At 36.0% G+C, this 24,714-nt stretch overlaps 1 protein-coding gene across 6 annotated transcripts in view; it reads left to right on the top strand.

Moving 5' to 3' along the window:
* The window catches only part of VPS13B (vacuolar protein sorting 13 homolog B), a 506,220-nt gene that overhangs the window by 199,789 nt on the left and 281,717 nt on the right, over positions 1-24,714 (top strand). For all 6 annotated transcript variants that reach the window (XM_068395717.1, XM_068395718.1, XM_068395719.1 and 3 more), the window contains one exon: positions 20,324-20,433. In XM_068395717.1, coding sequence (XP_068251818.1) covers positions 20,324-20,433 — 110 coding nt within the window. The remainder of the gene's footprint in view (positions 1-20,323; positions 20,434-24,714) is intronic.

Below are 24,714 nucleotides of genomic sequence, written 5' to 3'. Positions count from 1 at the left end.
TTCTTCCACATTTTGAGACCATTAAAATGGTACCAAACAACAATTTTTGCTGCATACAGCAACATTTTTTCCTGTTTGATATCTAGGAAATGTTTCATTTTCTTCAGCTGTGTGGAATCCCTTATTTTATGTTCCTGTGTCTAATTTGATAAAATTCATTTTTCAAATGAAAAGTCATTATCTTGCCTCTGGAGTGCGAATTTATTCTGGAAAATAGGCGATAGTGTTTGTTCGTTGTCTGGAGGAGAAGGAATGGGGGATACGCAGGCATTTACAACAACTTTTATATCCACAGTAAACTTTTGTAAATAGTAGTAAGTTATCTTTTCAGTAACACATTTACTTTCCAGATTTATCTTAAGATTGAGGCTTTTGAGGAATTAAACTAACACAAAATAACATAAATAAAGACAAAATGAAAAAAGAAATTACAAATGTCCCCTTATTGTAAGCATAGCAAGTTCTGCATGATTACGTGTTAGCAACAAAAGTGTTTGTTCTCTGTTGTAATTTTTAGCAATTTGCCTTCCAAACAGGCAGTGCTGCAAAGTGGCACAGATCAGCAAATCGTGTGCCTGACAGTGTATGTGCTTTTTACCGTGATGAACAGAAAAGGAATGGAAACATTTTTTGAACTATGGAAAATGAAACAGTAGCTTGGCAACATATTATTCATATCCCTAATTACCTGTTGATAATTAAGATATAATACGGATTAGCAGGGGTAATAGTATTTTAGGAAAGAAATTAGGTTAAAAGAATTTACTTCTGAACTCGCTTTGTAACCAGATAAGAATTAGTCATGCTCAGCGGTAATGAATCTGCTGCTCTTCTGTGCCATTTTAGGGCAGACGCAAAAGCCAATTGCACAGGAGATAGCAGTAAAATGACTTCGGAGAAAAATTAGCTGACATAGAATGGAGTGGAAGAGCAGCTGTTGAAGTGGAGCTGAGTGACACACTTCTTGTCTTGTGCCTTATTTTCCTTAAGAGAAAAAAACTTGAGATCCACATGGTCTGAGTTAATTGATTCTTCTGCCACACCATTCCAGTGAATGTCTGTGAAGTGAGAATCCAAAATACGTAAAAGTTTCTTGTCCTATTACGATAACTTTTGTTGAAAAAGGAACAAAATACCATCTTAAAGTTTTGCTCGCTTTCCCTGTTTCTAAATTTGTGTTCCTTTTAATTTACGTTCCAGTTAAATCTATTCAACTGAAGAATATATTTGAAAGGCTATTCTCAGGTTTGGCTTACAGCATCAAAATGTATGCAAGGCAGCAAATCTTCTTTCTTGATTATTTTTGCTTAAATTTCAAATAGAAATAATACAGACCTAGCAGAAACTTTATAGATGATAATTATTTGCTATATGAGACCTATATATAATGATTGTCATAAAACTTTAGTTACCAAATTTCTGAGTTTGAAATCAGATTACAATAAATTATTTGTCACACTGTAAAAGTAAATGGTACGTTCAAAAAATAAACTATATTACAGGTTCAGAAAACTCAACATAGTTAAGGAACAAGACCAAAAAGGTGGGTGTAGGACAACATGTCTGTAAGAGTATGGGGTATACTGATGGGTTGAAAGTGAAAACATTAAATGTACTTGAGAGGCTACATTTGAAGAAATAAGGGGAGATGCTGATGAGAATAAAGATATTTGGTGTATTGGGAATAATATCACATGAGAATTGCAAAAGACGAGGCAGATAGAAGGAAGCTGTTGGATAACAGAATGGCTGGAAGAAAGATTAGAATTCAGCAAGAGTAACTGTAGTGGAGATAAGGAAATATAAGATGTGAGTAATGATATCAGTGTATTAAGAACCTAAATTAATTATGCCTTTAAAATATATTTTTAAGCTTTTCTTTTGGGAATCCAATCTGGTAGATCTTGCCATACAGTTAAATACTTTGGGCAGCTTTTGAATACTGGATTTCCACTGAGACCAGCAACATTGCCAGAATTTCCAGTGCTACCATTTTCCATTGTTTCTCCCAAACATGTCAAAGGACCAAAAGAAAACGCCAGTCTGCTGCACTTATTTGATTTAAGTTATACTAACCTGCCATGTTCCTGTGCGCATCTCTTACATATCTTTTAAAAAAAAAAAATCACCCAAGCAAAGAAGAAAACAAATGCCCCTTTTCTTGTCCCATTCTCTAAAACTGCTCTACCTGTCACTGTCATCTTCAGTGTAAGCGAAGGACTGGCAACTTGCAACAAGTGTATTGGACACAATACCTGTTGGTGCCTTTTTGTCCCCAAATGCAGATGGAATTTTTATTCATTGCAACAAAGTAAATTTCATAGCAGAAAGTTCACAGAACAGTACAAATATATGCAAATTAGATGTGCTGCTTTGTAGTTCCCCAACAGAGGTGACAGATTCCTCCTCCTTTATCTGGAGCTTCTGTAGGGGCATTGGTCCACTTTTCTTCTGCCCATGTAACACAGGTAAATTTGACCTGGATCACCAGAGGGCACTGCTGGGTCTCTTCAGGGGCCCATACTGTTAGTCTATGCCTGAGAGATAGTCGATGACTATAGAGGAAGCTGGAATTTTTTCATAAATAATACCTTTTTCCTTCTTGATCCAATAAGTTATCCGGAAAGAAAATGATGGAAGATACATTTCCTGGGTTTTGGTGTGGGTTTGATTTTTATTTTGCCTTGTGTCTCTTCCCTCTCATTATGGAAGCCTGACTCATGTGTTCCTTCAGGCACCTAAGATATGATTCATGGGCTGACTTTTAGGATCCACAGTTTCCTGGTGATCAACAGAAACATGCGCTTCTGTGTGGCAACTCAGTGCTTCCATTGGACAATATGAAAATTGTGTTACCTGTGAATAAATAGTATCTCAGTAGAGGGCGATTATAGCTTCTCTCAGTTTTTTTAATCTAATTTTTTATTTTACTCTATATGCTCATGTCGTAATGAAACAACGATGAGGAAAAGTTTGTTCACAAAAGACTATCTATTTGAGACTTCAGCTTAGAGAACATTTACAAACATTTTGCACCAATGGAAAATACTTAGAAGATACTTAGAACTGTAGGTTGCTTCCGAATATGGCAGTTGTGACAGGAAAGTAAACCTTCATGTAATAATGATTTACGTTACATTTGAGCTTTATTATTTGACTTACATTATACTGAAGCTTGAGTACCATGAAGTTTGTGGCTAGATTAAATGACTTTTTCTTTCTCCCAGTGAGATATCTAACGTGATAGAATCCTTGCATATACTGTGAAAGTTACTTATGTAGCTTCACTTCAGCCAGCTACCTGCAGGTAATGCTGGTTTTGGTGTTATCTGCCTTAGGCACTTCACAAACAGTGTATCTGTTACCTATTTGTTAGCACGAGATTGCTGCCAGTACTTGAGAGTGAAAGAATGTGCAGAATTAGTATGTGCCAGCCAGTATGCCCTAACAGGGCTAGGGGCTTGTGAGTTGGGGGCACAGCTAGACCATCTGGGAGGATGGGCTAGTTCTGCTGGAAGGTACTGGGAGCTGTCTGTATTTGTTCTTCAAGTGGCATCCGTGGAGGATTCTCTTCCCTTTCCTGAATGTGGTGGTCTCTCATGACGGGAGTCTTTGCTAGGGCTGGAGGAGTCAGTCTGCATATCCTGTGAGAGTGGGAATAAGTATGGTATATAATTTTTAAGGAATGTTTTAAATAGAGTGTTATCTCTTCCGCTGTAAAAAAAAAAAAATTAAAAAATTCTACATCTCAACATTTCTAGGTATTACAGTAACAGTGGTATCTCTTACATGAAAACCCGTCTGTAGGATTCATTAGAGGAATTAACGCTAAGTGGTTTTCTGATATCAGGAACAAACTGTTAATGGTTGTTCTTCTGTAGAATAATGCAAGACTGAATTAATTTGTGAATTTTTATTAGTAAATGGTTATTTAATTGTAAATACTCGATGGATTACCCCCATAGTGTTCTCCTTATATTAATAATGTTTCACAGTTTAAAATGTGCTGCACATCAAATATGTGGTGTCCAAAACCTCATCTATAAAATACTGTCTTTTTTCAGTGTCTGTAGCTGCTTCACTAGCCATTACAGCTGCAGAGTATAAGATATGGGCACATTTACAAAAATTCAGATTAGATCCATAGATGATCTATTCATTAATTCGCTTTATTCCATCTAAGTGAAAGAGTCATGTCTAATAAAGAAGTGTACAGTAGGTTCTTTGATGTTAAAAATGCTCATCTTTCATGTCGAAGAACTCTTCTTGTGCCTTGGTTTTCAAGCACAATTAGTATTCATTAAGTTGTGGTCTGACACAAAATAAATGTTTAAGACAGTTTGTTTTTAACTAGTGTATTACCTTTATACCATACTTCTGGGGAAGGAGACTTTCATACATTGTAATGTATTATATTTAAAGAATATCTGTTCTGATTGTAGCCTATGAATATGTGACTCAGGACAGATATGTAAAAGTCAAAGTTTTAGTAAGGTTAACCTTGCCATCCATGTTTACCTTAAATTTTGACCCCCAGCATATTTTGATGTTGGATGCATTTGCTTATTGTACTTTTCACAGCTGAGTATCATTTATATTTAAATACTACTTTCGTGTTTTCTTTCACTCTTACTATGCTACTGTGATTGGATTACAGATGTTGTAGTATTTCTTTTTAATTATTATTAGAATTATTTCAAATATGGAACATTTTTTTCTTAGTGGCTGGGAGTTTTAATAAAATTCAGTTTTAGCCTGTTTTAATAAAAAACTTCAATTAAACATCCGTTGAAATCTGTTATCCTGCTCTTGTGTAGCTGAACGTGTTGACAAACGATGAGAAGTAGACAATCATGTATTAAAAATACAAATCCTTTAAGCTGTTAAATAATATTTCTCATACATTTGTAAATATGCTGCAAATTGTTAAAACAGAAAATCGTAATGCAACTTGTGATAAAGATTCGCTGCTGTGCAGGAAGATGTCCTGAGTTGTGTAAAGGATTAATGTAGAATTCAGCATATGATCATCTGAGTTACAGAGAAATATGTAAGGCTACTTGGGACACTTGCATTTAATGAAACAACATAGGGTGCTGTCAGGTCTTCTGAGATTTGACAGATGCAGATGCTAATGTAAACATGCTCTCATAACCAGCAGGCAGTACAAGCAGCACAATGAGGTGCTTGCTTACTCAGTGTACCTTGCTATTTTTATACCAAACCATGCAGGAGCTTTCTGGCTGGGAGTACAAGAATTTAGAGCAGATTCTATTGAATAATTTTTTCCAATATGTCCATAACTATAGCAGGCTGCTGTTGTGAGCCTCCCTGTTTCTTTCTCCGAGCCATACCACAGACACAACTGGATTGATCTGGATAGCAGTTGTTTTCCTTAAATTAGGACGTACTTAAGTTCGTTACTGTGCAAAAACAACTTGGATATTCCTAGCTATTGACAACATGAAATTATTTTCTGGCAAATTCTCTGGATTTTAAGTAAAGACAAAGATTCTTTACACATATCTGTAAAATATGAACATGAAACTGAAAACTTAGAAGGCAGTCATATTAACTATTCATCTGCTTTTGCCTTGGACTGAAAACAGCTAAGTAAACAGTTATTTTGAACTATCTTGTCATGTTCTTCAGTTGGACACTGTTTAGCATCTAGCTTGTCACTGTGGAGATAGATTAATCTCTGAGCATAGATTAATATTTACAGAAAATTTATGTGATTTTAATAACCTTTGGACTTGGTATAAACTTACATAAGAGGAGCAACTAGCTATGCAGCAGTAGTAACAAAGCAGATAAAGCTTATTCCATGTAAAATTAATGGTGTGATAAGGAGCAGGAGGCAACTGAAACACAGCATGTATGACACCACTCCTTTTGTTAACAGTATATATCAACTGGTTTTCTCTTAAACCTGTGACTTAATGAAACTTGAAAATTACTCAGTCCCTGATCCAAGATGAAGTTTTGTTAGAATGACAACTGCACGCTTGAAATGCTTACACATCAGTCACTTTTTAAACAGTCTTTAAATGTTCTCACCAGTTAACCCCCTCTGCCCAAAGCCCAACCCAAAAGCCAAGTATCCACTTAGTGTCACAAAACATAAAGCTATAAACAGGCAGAAGACTTTATAAACGTCGTCTGCATTTTATTCCAGAAATCTGATTTCTACACGCAGTGTTATAATCGTAATAAAGGACTATGAGGTTAATGAGCTGGGGAAGAAGCAGCTGGTCAGAATTGCTTCCCTTAATATCAAGAAAATGAAGGTGAGGTAAAATCGTCTAGCTTTCTTCCTCTTACAGGTACAGAAGTTATGTAGTATGCCTGCTGTTATGTTCACCTCGTGGTGTTAGAACTGGCACCTCTCCAGCTCCAGCATAGAAATACAGCTCTGAGATATCTGGATTAGCAAACAATTTGTTTAGCTCGTGCTATGGTTACATGGTAGGGCCCGCAACACGTAGTGTCAGGCAGAAAATCTAAAATTGCATGGAGTGTCTAAAGCACGGTTATAAGTAAGTATCCCTTTTAATGTTTGATTGCTTAGAACTCTCTTTGATTATTTTCTTATTGTTTTTACCTGACTGGATTTCTTTTTTATTATAATAGTCTCATCTGTGCCATAACAAATGCATGAAAACTTGATCTAAGTAGTTTGTACCAGGTACGGGTTTTGCTGATCTGTAAAATATGACGCAAGAGCACATACCACTCTTACGGAGCACATCGCTGAAAGATCTGCTCAGAAAATTAGTATTCTGAAGACATCACGATACATTGTTAGCCATGTGCAGGAACATTTGCTCTGTAAATAAACTCAGTGTTCTTATAATGCTTGTGCAGATGTTTTATACAGTTTACTTAACACTTTTTTTGGCTAAAAATCTTAAATGAGGTTTGTAAAATCATAAAGCTGCAGTGTTCAGCTTACTGACAAAATAATACTAAAGGTTACATGTTTCTGTTTATTTGTAACATTTCTCTCAGAAGACACTGTAAAAACGTGAAAGCTGGTTTCACTTAAAAATCAGTTTTTCAAGGCAGCACATTTAAAAACTCCCACTGTGGCCTAAATGTATGACAGCAGCTTTCTGCACTTCTGCTAGTCAAGAGATGCAGTTTTGTAGTTTACATAAATAAATAATTTTTTGTAAATAGCCAACCATACAGTGCTGTTGATATTTTTAATGAAGAGAACCATTCACTCAAGCCCAAAAGTGAAAGTAACATCCTGCTGCCAGTTTAGCTAGGAAGTGATTTAAAACACTGACTGAACTAAACATCATTTTGGATTTATTAATCAATATATATAATCAATTAAATTCTACCTTGTTTCAAGTGTTTAAAAAAAGTTTAGCAGTGATGGAAGAGGTGAAAAAATGGATTTGAAAATAGATACGTTTACATAATAGTATAACTAATGCTTTAGTGTATATTAAGCGTAGTTAATCTAATACAGGTTTCCTCTAATTCAGAAATATTAATTATGAGATTTAGCAAGCCTGTCCCTAATAAGTTCTTGATTAGATCCCCACGAGTGAGAAGATACTTATCATAAATCTTGACACCATTCAAAAATGCCTATTTCAGTCTAAAAGAAAATGAGTTTACTATATTAGGTGTTTCAGTTTTTTGGATTCATCAAATTTATCTCTTCTTATTGAGAATAATTTATCTTAACAGCTGACCTGAACTGTACATTTGAAGTTTACAAACATGCTGGTATTGAGAAGAATAGCTTAGTTCTACATCAACTAAATGATGCAGTAATTTTGAAACAACTAGTAAATATTAAGTAACTAACTCCCCGTTTACTACAGGTAGAAATGAACTGCACAAACTTTGGCTTTGTTTGTAGTTTTGTGCATTAATTTCTGATGTGAAAAGCCTAACAGTTACTTTTTCTGTTTGCTGCATTGGAAGCTCACAGCTTTATTTCAGGCAGAAGAATAAGCAATTTTTATAATAAACTAGTTTGGTTATCTGGTTATCTTTAAAGATATTCTGAATGCTATATTTCATTGATTTTTTTTTTTTAAGTAATACTTTATGAAATTTATACTGTACTGTGCCATGAAGATTTAAGCATCACCTTTAACTTAATCCTTTGATTTTTATGCCCTCTATATGACCTGTAAAGACATGTTTTTATTATTTGTCTATTGGTGATCACGGTAACATTCATTATATTATTGAGAAAAGTTATTTCAGTAATTCAGAATTTTTGTTAAATTTACCTGGGAACCTTTGTCTCTATGAATTGGAAAATTATTTTAGTTTTTAAAAATACTTTAAAAATATTCAAAATTGCCCTCAGTAATAAAGGCAGGATGATCAACAGTGTCCTCCAGTATTACTCGTGTTGGTGTTTCGTGTTGGATCCTTTCTTTTCTGGCATTTCTAACATTAATTGCTTCATCTCTGTAAAAGAACTGTGATGGGCTTTTCCTTGCACAGCTAAGAGCCTTCTTTAATCTCTGTAACATTCATAGTGACTGTCACCATTGTCTATAGGCTCTGAATTACTGTACATTTCTAGTAGCATAAATACTACTAGAAGTTACCAAAGTATTAGAGGACATGTCATATCAATTCCTCTTTGTAACTAGTATATATGAAGCTGTTCTAGAAGAGAATAAAATCAATACCGGTAAAGGTGCAATTTTACATTTCATATAGAGATGACTGAAGCTGTGATTAATAGAGTAATTGTTTATTTCTAGGTTTTGTGTTTATTTACAAGAAGATTATACAAAGGAAAGCTATTTATTCTGCTGAGTTTACTAGCATCCCAGATGAAAGAGAAGTGACAGACAAAACTGCAGGCAAGGAATCCAGATTGCACTACATGCATTCAATATGCTGATATGTAAATTCAGTCAGAATTTTAGGCAAATTCACAATATGCAGCAACAGGGCATTTTTCCTTGGTATTTAGGCTGTGTGGGAATTTTTCAGTTAGCAGTACACTGTATATTTTGAAAAAACCCTCCAATATGTGATGTAGTTAATTTGAAATATTCTTTCTAGAATCTTGTGAAACTACAGCACATTCCCAAGACTTTCTGAAGCTGGCTCCCCTCCTGTAGGTGTGAATAGAGTTATTTCCACATTTGAGATGTCAGTTCATGCCTTTTTTTGTTTTGGTACAACCATTTTAGTATATGTGGTCAGTTAGTTAATGCCTGTTTGTGTCTTGGTAAAAGCATTTCAGTATATGTGGAGAAGTTTATCTGCTCTCTCTTTTTTCTTACATGTAGGTTTCATAACTTGAGGAAGGCTTTTTGGGTTTATAGGGCAGATGTTAAGTCTATCAAAATGGTACTGTAAAGCTCAAAATCAAATATCTTTAACGGACTTAGGGAATTTCATACAAATTTGGAGTTAAGTTAATATGATGTTAGGTTTACCTCTAAAATGTAATTTTCCTTGTTTGTGTGAATTGAGCACAGATTCAATGAAATGGGTTTTATGGGTCTATACTGTCATTCACAAATACAAGCGTCTTCTGAAATTATTGCCTATGCAGACATCAGCAGCAAAAAGGACCAGGATTGACTGTCCTTTAGAAAACTTGCCCATTTTATGTTCATAGTATCTAAAACTTGTATTTCTTTCTGACTAAGTAACCAAGCACTACAAATTTCTTATTTTTTCAGTTGTTGGTTGTTTGGTTGTTTTTTTATTTAAAGAATACACTTGCTTTCAACTTGAGCCCTGCGTATCAAGTTTCTGTTGGAGTGCTCATATTTAAAAAAAAAAAAAAAAGAAAAATTTATGGTGGAACTGCCTGTGTAACTTTACCTATTTTGTAGTGTCACAACTTTGACAGTGTAATGTACTGTGGCTATTTTTATTCTGGCTCATTGTTTGGCAGCTCATTTATATGCTATTTATTGCAATCTTGAATCACTGGTGTAGAGCTTGAAGTCTTCTTAAGCAATATAAAAGAATATATGAATTAATTAGGATTTTCTATTTAGAAGATACCTAGTTTTCTCTTCTTCCTCTACTTACGTTTCTGCTGTAGAAAAGCATAACCATATGTGGAATTTCTACTGTAAAGCTTGCTTGCCTTCCTAAATTTTCTTATTCCTCAGCCTCTGTGTCTGTGGGTATATTCTTTTAATTGAGCACCTAAGACATTATATGAAATCTTCTGTGTTTCCTGTTGCCTCTGAGAAGCTGTAATGTTTAAGAAAAAAGAAAACAGAAACCACAGCTCTATATTATTCAAATTACTTTTAAGAGAAGGCAGGTGAGGCATCAACTGCTGAAAATATTTCAGTTTTGTAACCTAAAGTGCAAGACTGGTTGGTGTCCATAGTCACAACACTACAAATATTCAGTTGCTGAAGAAGAAATGAAAATAGCTCCCTCGGTGCCATGTTGCCCTGTAGCAATTCCTAGAGGAATACTGCTGTAAGAAATTGCAAAATAGCGTTTTGGCAGATGATAGTGCGGTGTTTTATAAATACAGAAGCTGAACTGTATTAAAAAACTTCTAGGCAGTTTTCAGAGCATTTTCTGGTTTTAGTTTAAAACCCTGTTATAAGAGTAACAAACTGGAGATTGTACTGAAAATCGCTTAGAAGGAGATATATTGAGGCATTGCTCATTCTAACTATATCATTAGTTCACAATCTTCCTATAATGTTGTGTCACAATAGAAGAAAAGGTGTGGTAGCACTCTACAAATGTGGTCATAGAGAAAGGGAGGATACAATCCTGATTTTAGTGTGCTTATGTGTATTGCAATGCATGGTTAACTGCCTACAGATCATAGAAATCATGGTTTGTAAACTGAATATAGTAAAGTTTCACTCTGCTGTTTTTCATAGTGGAAAAGTTGAGAGAGCTTGTGAGGCATTCTGATAGCTTAGTTAAGGGTAATACGTTTGGATCATGACTGATATTATTCTCTACATTAAGAGAGATGATTGCATGTGGTCCTCTCTTCCCTGCTGGTACATGGGTGAAATCAAGTATTCCAGCAAAAATGTATTTCCCATGATTTCAGAGCCTTGGAGCAGACCTCAGCTATTTTCTGCTTTTTTAAGCTGAATGAGATATTGATAAATCTAACGTCATCTTTCTGGCAGTTTTTCTGGGCTGAGAATCACTCAGTATAGATGTCTTGGTTACGAAGTGAAGAGGAAGTCTGACCTTTAAAGGCAAAGATAAATCTGCACTTCTTTTCTGATGTCCTCCTGCCATATCTCTGACTTTACAGGTGCTCCACAAGTCTAGGAATGGTTCCATATGACTAATCCTTTCAAACCCAGCCTATTTAAGATAGCTTTGAGACTTCTGCTTCAGTTTCTCCAGTGTTTTCTTACTCTGTATGAGCTATTCACCTAGAACCCTGGAAGTTTGCACCCTGATCAGCCTTGCACTAAACCGTCTCACAATAGGTCATATAGTTTTTCAACCTTGTCTACCCCTTATTGAAAACATCCTAATTCACAGCAAGGAAAGATCACGCAATAGATTGCTTATCCAAGTCAACTATGGTCCTTAACCTGCTGTTTTGCAGACTTTCAGCTGGAGCATTCAGGCTGTCTTTTAGATCTTGAAGATTAGTCATTTGTCCATCAGGATGCTTTAGTTTCAATTTCAGTCCACTGAGTGGTGCAGAGTTGTTTGATTCTCACTGTTCTTGCAGTCCTGTTGTTCTGCAAGGAATAAAAAGTTCATTTAGTAAAACAGGCAGTTTGAGGCTTTCCCTTTCCAGGAAAACAGTCTTCCTGATAGCCAGTATTCCCTCAAAGAGGGTTGAGAATACCCACGTGCAGTTAGAAGTTTTTGGACAAAGCTCCTCATAAGCAACTGCAAGATTTTACTCAGCAGTCCCTCTGTCAAAACATTATTTCCCTCACCCACTTGCAAGAAGCCTTTGTCCATTGACATGTGTTTTCTCAGTGGCTTGCCTCTCCATGGCCCTTTGGCCTTCAGCTGAAGCTCTCTGTGCAGCAGTTTCTGTGTGGAATTTGGAGGGTTTTCTAACCAAACTGTGCTGCAGTATTGTCTGCAGTGGTTAGAACACATTTGTTGCATATCTGGAGACTCCAATATCTTCATCAATTAATGTCTGTGTAAACAGGATGTAAAGTGCAGCTACTGGTGGTACTTACACATTTGTATACATACGTACCAAGAGCAATGCAATCATAAAAATCTACAAATAATATTGCATTTGGAAAAGAGGTTCTGCTGTTGCAGTTTGTCTAAGGCTCTGAGGTCCACATCCAGGTGGTTTGGACCTGGAGTTGTTCAAAACCCATTTGCTTTGGAGCTGACTATAGTAAATAGACAATCATTTAAAAATGAAGAGAAAATTACTTAACCAGTAAGCGAAATTCAAGATACACGTGTGTATACATTTTTATTTCTGTGCTTTCTGCTGTGGGATTTGGAGAATGTATAATGCTTTTGGCATGGAGCGTAGAGTGAATCAGGGAGCATAAATACTGAATGAATGGTATTGTGAAACAGAAGTTTCCGGGTTTGAATGCTTAAAACTGACCGTTTTGACTGACCAGAGCTGCAAGCAGTGTTCTCAATATCTGTGTACACAATGGATTTATGCAGTAGTACAGATGATATTTTCTGTTTTATTGCCTGTTTCTTCCTTCCTACTTAACATTGAGCTAACACTTTTCCAGAATAAACAGAAATCTTGTTTTCTGAGTCAAAGCAGTCAGCTCAGTTATCATTTTACATGTCAAGTTAAGATATGAGGCAGTGATACCATTAGGAAAAGTATGTTTATTTGTAATGAATCAGGTGGGATACTTTGGGAGTTCTTCGGTCAGCCCGACTCTTGGTTACTCTGGATAACTCAGCAGAGTTGGTCACGACATTAATGTCCTGGAGTGTCTTGGGCAGCACAGGTCCCTGCAGGGCTCTGCCTTATTCCGTAGTGAAAATTACCGTGTTTTTCCTCTCACTGTTTCTTTTCTTCTAAATAATTTATCCAATCTCGGATTATTTATCTATTTAACTTCCTCTCTTATCCCTTATAGGTAGCATAGTTTCTTTAAAAGTCTTTGATGAAACACCTTGTGGAATTTGTGTAGGGAATTCCAGTAGACTACATAAGTGAATCTGCTTTGTCCTTATGCTTGTTGATTCCTTAGGAGAACAGTAGGTTTGAGCCATAGTATTTCTTACTTTGTAATTAAATTTATTCACATTTTTGTTGCAGAATAGAATATGATCCAAAAGTAGTAGTAGACTCCTGAGATCAGATGAAAGAAGGGATTTGCTCCCCTACTCCTCTCATGTCTAATCTCAGCCCATTAAATACAGGAATTAGCAAAATTCTTGTTTAACAAAAAATATCCGTATAAACATTTTATTTCTAGTCTGCTTGAGAAGATGTGTTTTCATCAGAAATCCATTCCATGGAACTACGGCATTTTACAAGTGAGACTGAAAGTCCTTGTAGTCTGAAAAATAGCCACCACAGCCTTTAAAATAGGATTGAGGGAAAACTCATGAGTAACTGCAAGTTGTACTGCTTCCATACGGAAAATGAAAAGGAACAGCCTTGACATTACAACATGTATTTGAGTTCTTCTGTTGTAGAGCTAAACAAGCTAAAATTCTCAAACCTTTGTTAGCATTTTGAAAATCTGGTCAGGTATGATCAAGTTAATGTAGTTTATGGCATTAGAGGTCTAATTAATCTTTGTCATACATGTAGTTGTGGTGGTATCAGATACAGAGGCAAAACTGTTGATAGCCTGAGAACTAACTCTTTTATCTGTGGAAGTATCATGATGCTAGCAGAGCAGATCTTATCTATGAACTTTCATGATAAACACAGTCTAAGGACTTAAGAGTCAAACTGATGATCAGATTTATAACAACAAATGTTGGATAGCTTTCTAGGGGGATTTTTTGGGGAAAAAAAAAATACAAAGGGACCAGACTTCAGTAGATACCTTTGTAAACTGAAGTGCTTACGTGTAAGCACTGCTCGGTTTCTGAATACCTGCTTGCATAGCACCATCTCCAGTAACAGCCACTGCTTGGAGTCAGCTTGGGCCACGCTGCATTTTCTGAGTGGAAATAAAACTCTCTGAGCAAGTTGAAAGTTGTATTTCTCCCTCTTTTTTTGACGAATAAAACAAACCAAGTGTTCTAAACACCCCATGTTTTTTAAAATGTTCATATCATTTTATTCACTAACTGACGATGTGGTTTTGAAGTCATTATAATAAATCCTTACTTTCTATCTGTATAGTCCTTTCTGTCAGTTGAATTTAGAGCTCCTCATTCTCCTTATATTTACAGAATAGTTAAGTGTGATGTTTAAATATATAGACAGGACCTAAAAGTGAACATGAGGAAATGATAGTTGAGTGAGAAGTTCTTGCATTAAAAACCTAGAAATTCAGGAAGAGGTGCTATGCAGCTCAGCATAGGAATATTGCTGTTATGTTTTCACAGAGACAATTCAGTAATCATCCAAATAAAGCTGACATGTCTCTACACTACAGCTGCCTACACATTTCCTGACATACAGCCATTTCTGTTAACCAGTGTATTCAGCAGCTTTGTGTTTTTCCTCATTATGTCAAGTCCTTGAATATAATTTATGTTATAATTCCGTAATTCAGCATTTGTGAAAATTTGGGTATGCGTATTGGTGGAGATACGGTGTTTCTTTTCTTTAACCCTAACAATGGCTTATTAGAACCTTCAACTGAAATTAGGCTCATGTTATTTAGACTTACGATTAATACAAGTCACACCCCTACATTTATTTTTACTACTAGTTACAGTAAGTACTTAGCTGTGGCACATAACTTTAACATCTGAATTATATCCCTGGGTCCTGCTGTGTGATTTAATAACTTCACTTCTCTGCCTCACTTTCTCTATTTGTAAAATAAAATTAATGATGCTGACCTCTTTTGTTTCAGCATTTAATACTTTTCTGCTATGAACCTCAGGAGGAGAGTTACAAGGTCATGGTAGCAGAAGTACATTCTTACTGCATGTTTCCAAAGATCAAAAGCAAAAAGGAATAGTGTTAAAATATTGTGGTGTGTGTATGCTTAAGCAAAGAGTAACTGTTGTACGAAGGAACTGTGTTCGATATTGCAGACCAAAGTGCCTTAGTTCAGGGGAAAATGTTACCCCACTACTTCTCTTTTAATGAAATATTCTAATATTGGTCTAAGCAACTAAATTAATTGAACTAAGAGTTGTTTTAAGCTCTTGGTGAATGTAAAATTATACAAAAGTACAGTAGACTTGGAAATCTTTCTCTGAGAGAAAATTGGGATAATGTTTACATAAAAGGCCATCTGTAATCATTCAAGTCAACCTTGAATAGGGAGACATGCAGACATATATTTCAGTAGTTAGACAAAATTTATTAACATATTGTAGCTGGTATAATGTAACAATAATTTTTCACATTCACATAAACTTTGATGTAGATTGAAATATCCGTTTCACTTGTCTGACTCGGCAATTCAGGATGAAATGTAAGACTTCTTCTCTTAGATAAGCTGATTATTTTGCAAGACAATCATATTGGCTTGTCGTTGATATTCCAAAGTGGACAAAAAGGTTGCATGTTTAATTTTTATGCTGTGTAACTGCACTTTCTAACTCCTACTTCAGCTCTCATTCTTCAGCTTGGGATGTGACTGGAAATGGCTGTGGTGCCATGGGATAGCTAATTGGTAAAGCCTGTTTGGAATGTGGGTAAGCGAGACATTTTGGCAGTAAGCAGAGTAGTAAAGAGCACTCTTTTTCCCTTAGTTGACTCCCAAGCTAAAATTAAACAGAGTTAGGTATTTCCACATTTATTAATTTACAATGCATCTGTTCTGAGTCAACTAGCAGAAAGAACTAATTGCCTATATACTTTTATAAAAACAAACTCTTCATTTGGGTGTAATATGCAGATCTGCATTTTTATAGTATGCCTTAGTGGAAATGCACTTCAAAACAATAAGATAATAAGTAAAAGGATTATTTCTTCTTTCTGTCGTCCTTTAAAATAATTGAATACTAAGTTACTGATGCTAACTCAACCTGTATCAGCACCTGCTTATCATTCACGTGTCCAGAGACATTTAGGAGTCGTGAACTCAATGCTAAAATAATTCATGGTGCAGTTTATATAGCAAGATGGTGTAATGTTTTCTTTAGTTACTTAGTTACTAAAAATAAAAAAAACTTTTCAGAATAGATAATTCCCTTTGTTCTTATTTCTGATCCCTCCCCAAATTTCAGTTTCCTGTAAAGGTTTTTAAGTTCATTTTATAGGGGAATATCTAAAATGTTTACTGAAAGTTTTTACTGGAAATAGCAATATAGATGTGTTTGGATACTGCATATACACAGAGCAGAATTTAGAAAGAATTCTGCCAGGGTAATCCTTTATCGTTGCAGAGATAAAATAAATTTTTCTGCACATAAATAGCAAGGCCACTTCTCAATGTCTAGTGCGTCATAGTATGTTATTGTTGTGTTAAATATTGAGTTTTGATAAGGAAATTTATGACTGATTATTGTCTACTCTTCCTAGTAAATTTTTTTCACTAAAATGTTGGGAGTGACTCAGTAATGTAAAGTTTACTCTTTCACAAGGTTCTTACATCTCCAAAATGACAGCCATCTTTGCCAAATGTTGCCAGTTCCCTTCTCCTTCCCAAAGCACTCATTCATCTCTGCATTCCTCTTTCACCATCCTGCTGCCTTCATCCTTTTCTCCTGCCTCTGTGATACATTTCCCGTTCTTTCATCACCACTGAGCATCCCTCAGCACCATCACTCTGCTGCTCAACTCTGCCCCAGTTCATCTATCCTGCCTTTACCTCTGGCCTCTTTTCTCTGCAGCTGCATCCCTCAGTTGTCCTCTTCTGCCTCGACAGAGGTGCACCATATTCCCTTTTTGTCCCACTTATTATATGCTTGAATTTCCCTTTTGAAGGAGCGGGCTAGGCTAGCGACCTCTCTGCTCCCTGCTTCTCCAGCAACCTTTGCTCAGCACTCAAGGTGGGAGGAGGTGGCAGCAGAGCCAACCCAAGTGCAAGAGGCCCCAGGTTATCCTCTGTGGGCCCTCCAGTCCCTTGGGAAGATGCTGTTGCCACGGCTGTCATCGTTCAAGGAAGCTTGTCAAGAAGCTCATCCGCAGCATGAGAGTGCCAAGCACAGCTGTGCTCTGCTGCCTCCTGTTCATCCTCCTCTGCTTCCTGCAGCATCCCCTTGGTTCGTTCCTTCAGGAGAGAGCCAACAGTTGGGGAGGAAAGAAATTATTTGCCCAAACTGTGCCTGACAAATGACACCATGCCTTTGAGGAAATTCTCAGATGTTCGAAGATTGCATGGTGTTGGGTTTGATTCTTATTTTTCAAATCATTTACTTGATAGATGTAATAGATAACTCTGGCAAGAACAGGGATCTGGAAAGGAAATCTAGTATGGTATGGGACTAAGGCCTGTTTTTTTCTAAAATGTAAATTTAATTAAAAGGAGGAAAAGGAGGGGAGAAAAGAAAGTTCACCACAGTCTTAATGAAATCCAGGAAACTCAAGCATTACATTTTGACAGAGACAAAATAGCAATTAATTTTTTTTCTTAGACGTGTAAGGAGTCTGCTGCCAAGTTACAGCTTGGTCCTCACGTTGGTGAGATATTCCTTTAAAACTGGGGGGATTCTTATTTCTTGGCATGAAAACACAAGTATAAGACTTTTTTTGGGGGGGGGAAGGCAAATCTGAGAAACTTTTCTTTGACTACATAGTTATTTATTTTGAAGACAGCTGTTACACAGAAAACAACTTTACATAGGTGATTAAACTGCTCTTTGAAGATAGTGGCTGAGTAGCAAATACCGCAGTAAATTTCAGTAATTCAATGTGACAGAAGTGGCTTGGTAGGAGGCCAAAGTTACCTGACAGTCAAATTGAAAGACAAATAATGTAATTGCTTATCTGACTACTTCTCCTGTTCTTTTCTTTTTTTTCTCCCAGACACAAGCTGTAAATGACAAAGGACAACTAGAAAAATAAACTACTTTGTTCTACCTTACATTAGTGTTTTGTGGGATTGTGCTAATGTGACTTCACCAAAGTGAAAAGATAGTTTAAGTTCAAAGCATGACTTAATGGTATTGAACTTCTTAGTTTTAGCTAATTTTTTTCAGTAAACAAGAAACTAAATTGAGTAACTAGCATCTTGTGCTACAGTAACACTTTTTTTTTTTCTCTTTTCAGGAGTCTGTTATAAATGTGAGATTTTTTTGTTGACTTTGCTTGTAGGCTGACTTAATTCCTCACTCTTTGGGAGGTCTCTGACTCCCACTTGTCATATCATATATACGTTAAACCTTTCATTAAGTATTGCTGACAACAGGCAGTATCTCTTCAAGATGCAGGATTCTCTTATTTTGGCATCCAAGTATCTTACAAAAGCTAATGATTGTGGCATATACTTTATGAATCCTCCCTTACCTTCTGCTTCCTTTTTCCAGCCTCCTCCAGATCCTGCTGTATGGCATATTCACTGCTTGTCTTACTTGGACATTACCCCTTTACTTTATGCTCAACATCAGCTTTGCCTTAAACTACAGATTTATTTCTAAGGTTTATTACTGACATTTAAAACCATCAGATCACATAGGCTAGTCTGTGTATAGGAGTTCCTCACAGTGTGTGTTCCAACTCCAAGCCTGTGCTAGGAGGATGATTTATCTTTGTGTATTTCTTGACTGCCATTTTCCCATTGTACTCATCAGGCTTTGCTTGCGTCACCCCAGGTTGGTGGGTCTTCTGCCATTTGGAATTCAGCTGGTTTTAAAATCTTGTTATATACAATAAACTCATAACTTATCTTTTTTTTTTTCCCACTTACAATTTTGATGATGTATTATGTGTTTTGAGGAGTCTGTTTTTGCTGTTTTTTTGGAAAGTACACTGAATTGTGTGACAAGCTTTCTGAATTTATTTGAATTTATTATTAAATTCAGATTGCTGCATAATTATATTGTATACTACAGAGTAAATTTCATAGTATATATTGCTTTAGGAACTGCAATTCTTTGAGTTATAGGACTACTGTAATTCTCTAGGACTTGGTTCTGGAACCTTCCAATAACCAGGATTTCTGTTTTGAATTTATTTCATTATTTATTTCATTATTTCATTTATTTCTTTGTTGTAAAATTGCAAAATGTATGTGAAAAAATAACTGCCTATTACTACTTGCCACACTTTTTCAATATAATCGCTACCTTTGTATTATATTAATCCATTTGCTTCTGAATTTTACAGCTCTGTAATTAAGTTCTGCTGCAACAGATACTTTATCTGTACTATTAAAACAAAAGCCTCACTAAATTAATATATCATCAGATTTTTAATGCAGGTTTAACAGAAATAGCGCTTCGTAAATGGGGTTTTAGTGTGCTTGGCTTGAATATATGCTAAAGATTTCTGGATACTGAGAATAGTTTTTCTCCTATTTTGAGCCTTAATATTTCCCTTGTAAGTTTTTTTTTCACAAGTGTAAGAAAACTCAAAGTTTACTTTTAAGAAATGAAGATATAGTAGCCCTATCTTGTAATCCTAGGACTTCAAAAATGAGATTTAAAGGAAATAAGGTATATTATAAAACTTAGGATAAAATCCTAAGAGCTCACAGTACTGAGACTGCCAACATTAGCAGAGTTCAAAAATTTGCCTTATTTTACCTAACTAGTCCACTAACGTATATTCATGACCACTTTTACATGAAAAATGTTTATCCTGAGCAGCTTTGGGCAGAACGCTATCTGAAAGTAGACCTGTCTTTATTAGAAGAACTCGCTGTCTTAGACCAAGTTTTTCTTTATTGAGGCTGAGGGGAGTCACGCATTATATTCTTCTTTCTGTCAAGGGTCTCATTGACTCATTTCTTGCATAATGTTATTGTTGGCTGAGAAACTGAGGAAAGGTGTTGTGTGTATTCAGTTACACACAACTTTGAAAACAAGCATTTTTCTTGGCAAAAAATTGTAATAAGCAAAATCAAAACGCAATTCTCTGCTTTTTTTTTGTGTGTATATGTGTGTCCATAACACTGGCAGTGCTGGCAAGTTTCTCACTTTCAAGAAGTTATTGAAGTTTGTTTTAATTATTACTCTTGATTGTAATTTAAAATAAATACATATTTAAGTCCAATCTAAATAAAAGTCTGCGTCAAAGATGATTTGTGTGCAAGAAAAATGAATACATATATGGAGATTCTTTAGCAGATAGTTTACATTTTCTTTTATTTTCTACGGTGTATAGGTGCAGTACTCTTGTCCAGTGTACAAGGATTAGCAATTAATGTTGATCCAGTCCTGTATACATGGGTTATCTACCAGCCTCAGAAACGAGCTAGTAGACACAGTCAGCAGGTACGTATTTTTGGAGGGAAAGGAGTGGGAGAGGGGAAACTTTCTGTTCCATATGCCAGCAGTGCCTTCTTGTTCCACGTATTTTTTTTCTGTCACCCTGTTCTCTGTGGTTTGCTGCACATACTGTTGATCTTATTTTGAATTATTTAAAATCTTAAGGTTTGCACATTAAGATTTTAATTTCACAACATTTTCATTTATAATGTTTAATTAGAAGAATAGAGTGAATGTTTTTTGATGGTCACTGTTTAGGATCAGTATTTTGCAACTAATTTTAACTACTGAGGCCTCATAAGCCTCCTGAGTCTGAATAGTAAATCATATTTTAACCATTTGGGATGGTCTGTCAAATAATTGGATAATTTGTTATAAAATCACTACTCTTATTAAAACTCATTTTAATAGGAGGTGAACCATACAGTTCATCTTTAAAGTCCTTTCCAAACCAAACCATTCTATGATTCTATGATAACTTGACATAAGTGAATGCTGTAACAGATTCTCTATATAATAATGTCAAAACATATTTGCATACAAAGTGCTTGGAAAAGAATCGAGAAGTTAAGGCTGTGGGTCTGTGTGGCACATTGTTTTCTTTAATGTATTCTTGACCTTAATTTTCATGCCCTGTACTTCTGACCTGGAAAGAACACAGGTTTTGCCTGATTTTAAACTTCTTTTTAACTGCTGTATGGCAGACCAGTAGAATATTCGAAAGCTTAAATTTGTCATAATTGATCAAACTGGTGGTGATCTGTAAACGTTTGTTTCTTGTGTGTAAATGACCTTGTTAGGTAGTAATTACCTTACACAGCCTTCTAAATTTATTTGTGATCTATTTCTAATTAAAATTACTGTATCACATTTCTAATGTTATTAGCATTTAGAGTTGCTTAGTCATTTCAAAATTATTTTAAATGTGAATTGATAAACCTAACTGTTAACATCATACTAGTTTCACCATTAACCTAACTGTGGTAATAGACTGCACATAATAACAAAAATTACAATGTCTGTAGTAGTCGTGAAGAAACTTTATTTGAAAAGAAAACTATACCTGTATTAAACTATCCTTAAGCAAAGACTTTTTTCTTTATATAATAGTGTAATTATCCTAGGATTAGCATTCTAGTCAAAGTTATGGCCTCGTATATTACTCTGTATAGACTATGTTACTATAGTTTAATTTGTATAACAAAACAAAAATGCTCTGTACATCCTTCATAATTTTTGAACATTTAATGGAAGAACTGTAAGACATGATGCTTTTAGGTAAGTGTTAGTGTCAAAATGTTGATTGATAAAGCTCTTTCCTTTTCTGACAGTCTTATACAATTGCAACAGAAGAAAAGAAAAGAAAGTACATCACTTTAGAAGTTCCTGTGCGAGTCAGAGATCTTAAATGTTAAAATATTTTAAATTTTAATATCTACTTAATACAATTTTTTGCTCTGTCATTTTGAGTAAGTCAAAATTGTGAGTTTTATCTGAAAACACAGTCAGAAAATCTTTCAGTACGTTTGGTTGTCTCTACACATTCTGTCAAGTAATAACTTACGAGTTCAAAAGTTAAATTATTAGTTTATTTGGGACCACAACTATAGCAATGTAAACTTCTGATTGCATACAGGATAGTGCTGCGATTGTCTGGGTCCCCACAGAGACAGGTGTGCCTTTACATACCAGGACTTCTTCAAATTTGTTTGCCTTTTAACTATTACTCTGGGATTCTTAGGTTTATAATGCCAATTTGGTAGTACATTTATTTTATATCTTTACTGAAGTACTCACTATGTGTAATGTAACTGTGTTGGTGTACTTTTGTCTGAAAGCATGGAAAGTTAGAAATATCAGAACATACTTAACTTCATAAGCTGAAACGGGTTAGGACAGAAGTATAATAAAAGTAAATGCGTTTTTACGAAACACATAATTTTCAATGATTTTTTTTCATAAAGCCATACGGTCTTTTCTTTAAGATTAATGTGATGAAGCCACCGAGAAATGTAATTCTCTTTGGCCTTACTGAGGTTTTATTCAACTGGAACAGAACAATGGGCGACTGCCGTGTTGGGGTGTGGGGGTTACACGCAGCCCAGGAAGGACTATCCCTTTTCATTTATTACTGTTAGACCATTGCTACACCTACTTCTGTTTGCACCTTGCTTACCCAGCAGCTAATAATTGTAGAACTAGTGTGATAGTGGAGGCCATTATATTACTTGGCTTGTACAGATATTACTTCTGTACACTTTCTCCCCTCCTTTACCTCGTGTGTCTATTTTGTACAATTAGGTTATAAATTCTTTAACTGTGTTTATGTAGTATCTAGTATACTGTGTCACATAACCTGATATGTTCTTAGATGGTGTCTGAAAAGTGTGATTAATAATAAATGAGGATTTTAAAAGCTTGACTAAAGATAAACACCAAAGGAGAGAGAAACTATTTAAGTGAAAAGTTAAGTTTGGTACAATAATCGTGAATATAAACAGGTTCTTCATATATTTAGGCTAGCAGTAAAAAAATTTAAAATACTGAGTATTAAGACTACAGTAAAGTTTTTTGCTGCTTCTATTATCATTAGAAGGAAATTTTCTAACTTGTTCCTATATGGAGTTTTATGTCTTTAGGAACAATAAGTATGACAACTGTTTGCGGGAGAAGGGGATTGGACTTAGTGTTATCTAAAGAAAATGTTAGAATTTGGAAATTCACTTAATGTGCAACCCTTCTACGTGAGTTATATTTCTGTATGGTGTGCAAGTTACATACATCATTCTTCCTCATGCGTATTGCAAACTAACTTGGAAAAAAAAAAGGAAAATTTGGAAATAGAACTAGTCTTTAAGGCTTTTGCATAATTTTTAAAATACAATGGAATACGTGGTGCCAGATGCTTTCAGTCAATGGCGTTGTAGTGTATTACCTTTTTGTTACAAAGTGTCAATGCATGCCAAAATGTGACTGCTGTTAATTGATAAAGAGGGCGTACAATCTGGCTGTAATCTGGAATATGCATTCTCCAGAAACCCACAACGCCTAAGAAGGCTTGTGTTTCCTTTTTGTTAGTTGGTGGGGACATGGCTGTTATCTTGTTGATCACCTCTATCGGGATCTGGCGACGCCCATCTTGCCATTTAATCCCTAAAAACTGGATCTCCCGGGCAGGTCCCTTGACCTTGCCCCTTTTTATGGCAAAACCAGCTTTCAGAAGAATTTGGATTATTTTCTCTCCTTTGTCAAAAACTTCTGCTGCTGTATCACCCCACACAATGATGTCATCAATGTATTGCAAATGTTCTGGAGCTCCACCCTTTTCTAGTGCAGTCTGGATCAGTCCATGGCAAATAGTAGGACTGTGTTTCCACCCCTGGGGCAGTCGATTCCAGGTGTACTGGATACCTCTCCAGGTAAAAGCAAACTGTGGCCTGCACTTTGGTGCCAAAGGAATAGAGAAAAATGCATTAGCAATGTCTATGGTGGCGTACCACTTGGCTGCCTTTGACTCCAGTTCGTATTGAAGTTCTAGCATGTCTGGCACAGCAGCACTCAGCGGTGGCGTAACTTCATTTAGGCCACGATAGTCCACAGTTAATCTCCATTCTCCATCAGACTTTCGCACTGGCCATATGGGACTAATTAAAGGGTGAGCGAGTCTTGCCAATCACTCCTTGATTTTCTAGTTGTCTAATCAGTTTATGAATGGGGATCAGGGAGTCTCGATTGGTGCGATATTGTCGTCGGTGCACCGTGTCAGTAGCAATTGGCACCTGTTGTTCTTCAACCTTCAGCAACCCCACAACAGAAGGATCTTCTGAGAGGCCAGGCAAGGTAGACAGCTGTTTAATGTCCTCAGTCTCTATAGCTGCTATACCAAAGGCCCATCTATACCCTTTAGGGTCCTTGAAATACCCTCTCTTGAGGTAGTCTATGCCAAGGATGCACGGAGCATCTGGGCCAGTCACAATGGGGTGCTTTTTCCATTCATTTTTAGTTAGGCTCACTTCGGCCTCCAATACAGATAACACTTGAGATCCTCCTGTTACTCCTGAAATGCTGATAGGTTCTGCCCCTTTATGATCCGATGGCATTAGGGTGCACTGTGCACCAGTGTCTACCAGGGCTCGATACCTTTGTGGTTTTAATGTGCCAGGCCATCGAATCCACACAGTCCAATAAACTCGGTTGTCCCTCTCCTCCACCTGGCTGGAGGCAGGGCCCCCCTAATTAAGAAATGGATTCGTGCTGCTCACAGGGACTGGACCTTCATTTCTCCTG

The sequence above is a fragment of the Nyctibius grandis genome, chromosome 3 (assembly GCF_013368605.1).
Source record: "Nyctibius grandis isolate bNycGra1 chromosome 3, bNycGra1.pri, whole genome shotgun sequence".
In the NCBI taxonomy this organism is placed as follows: Eukaryota; Metazoa; Chordata; class Aves; order Nyctibiiformes; family Nyctibiidae; genus Nyctibius; species Nyctibius grandis.
The sequence above is the reverse complement of the archived record's forward strand: the minus strand, read 5'-3'. Positions and strand labels throughout refer to the sequence as shown.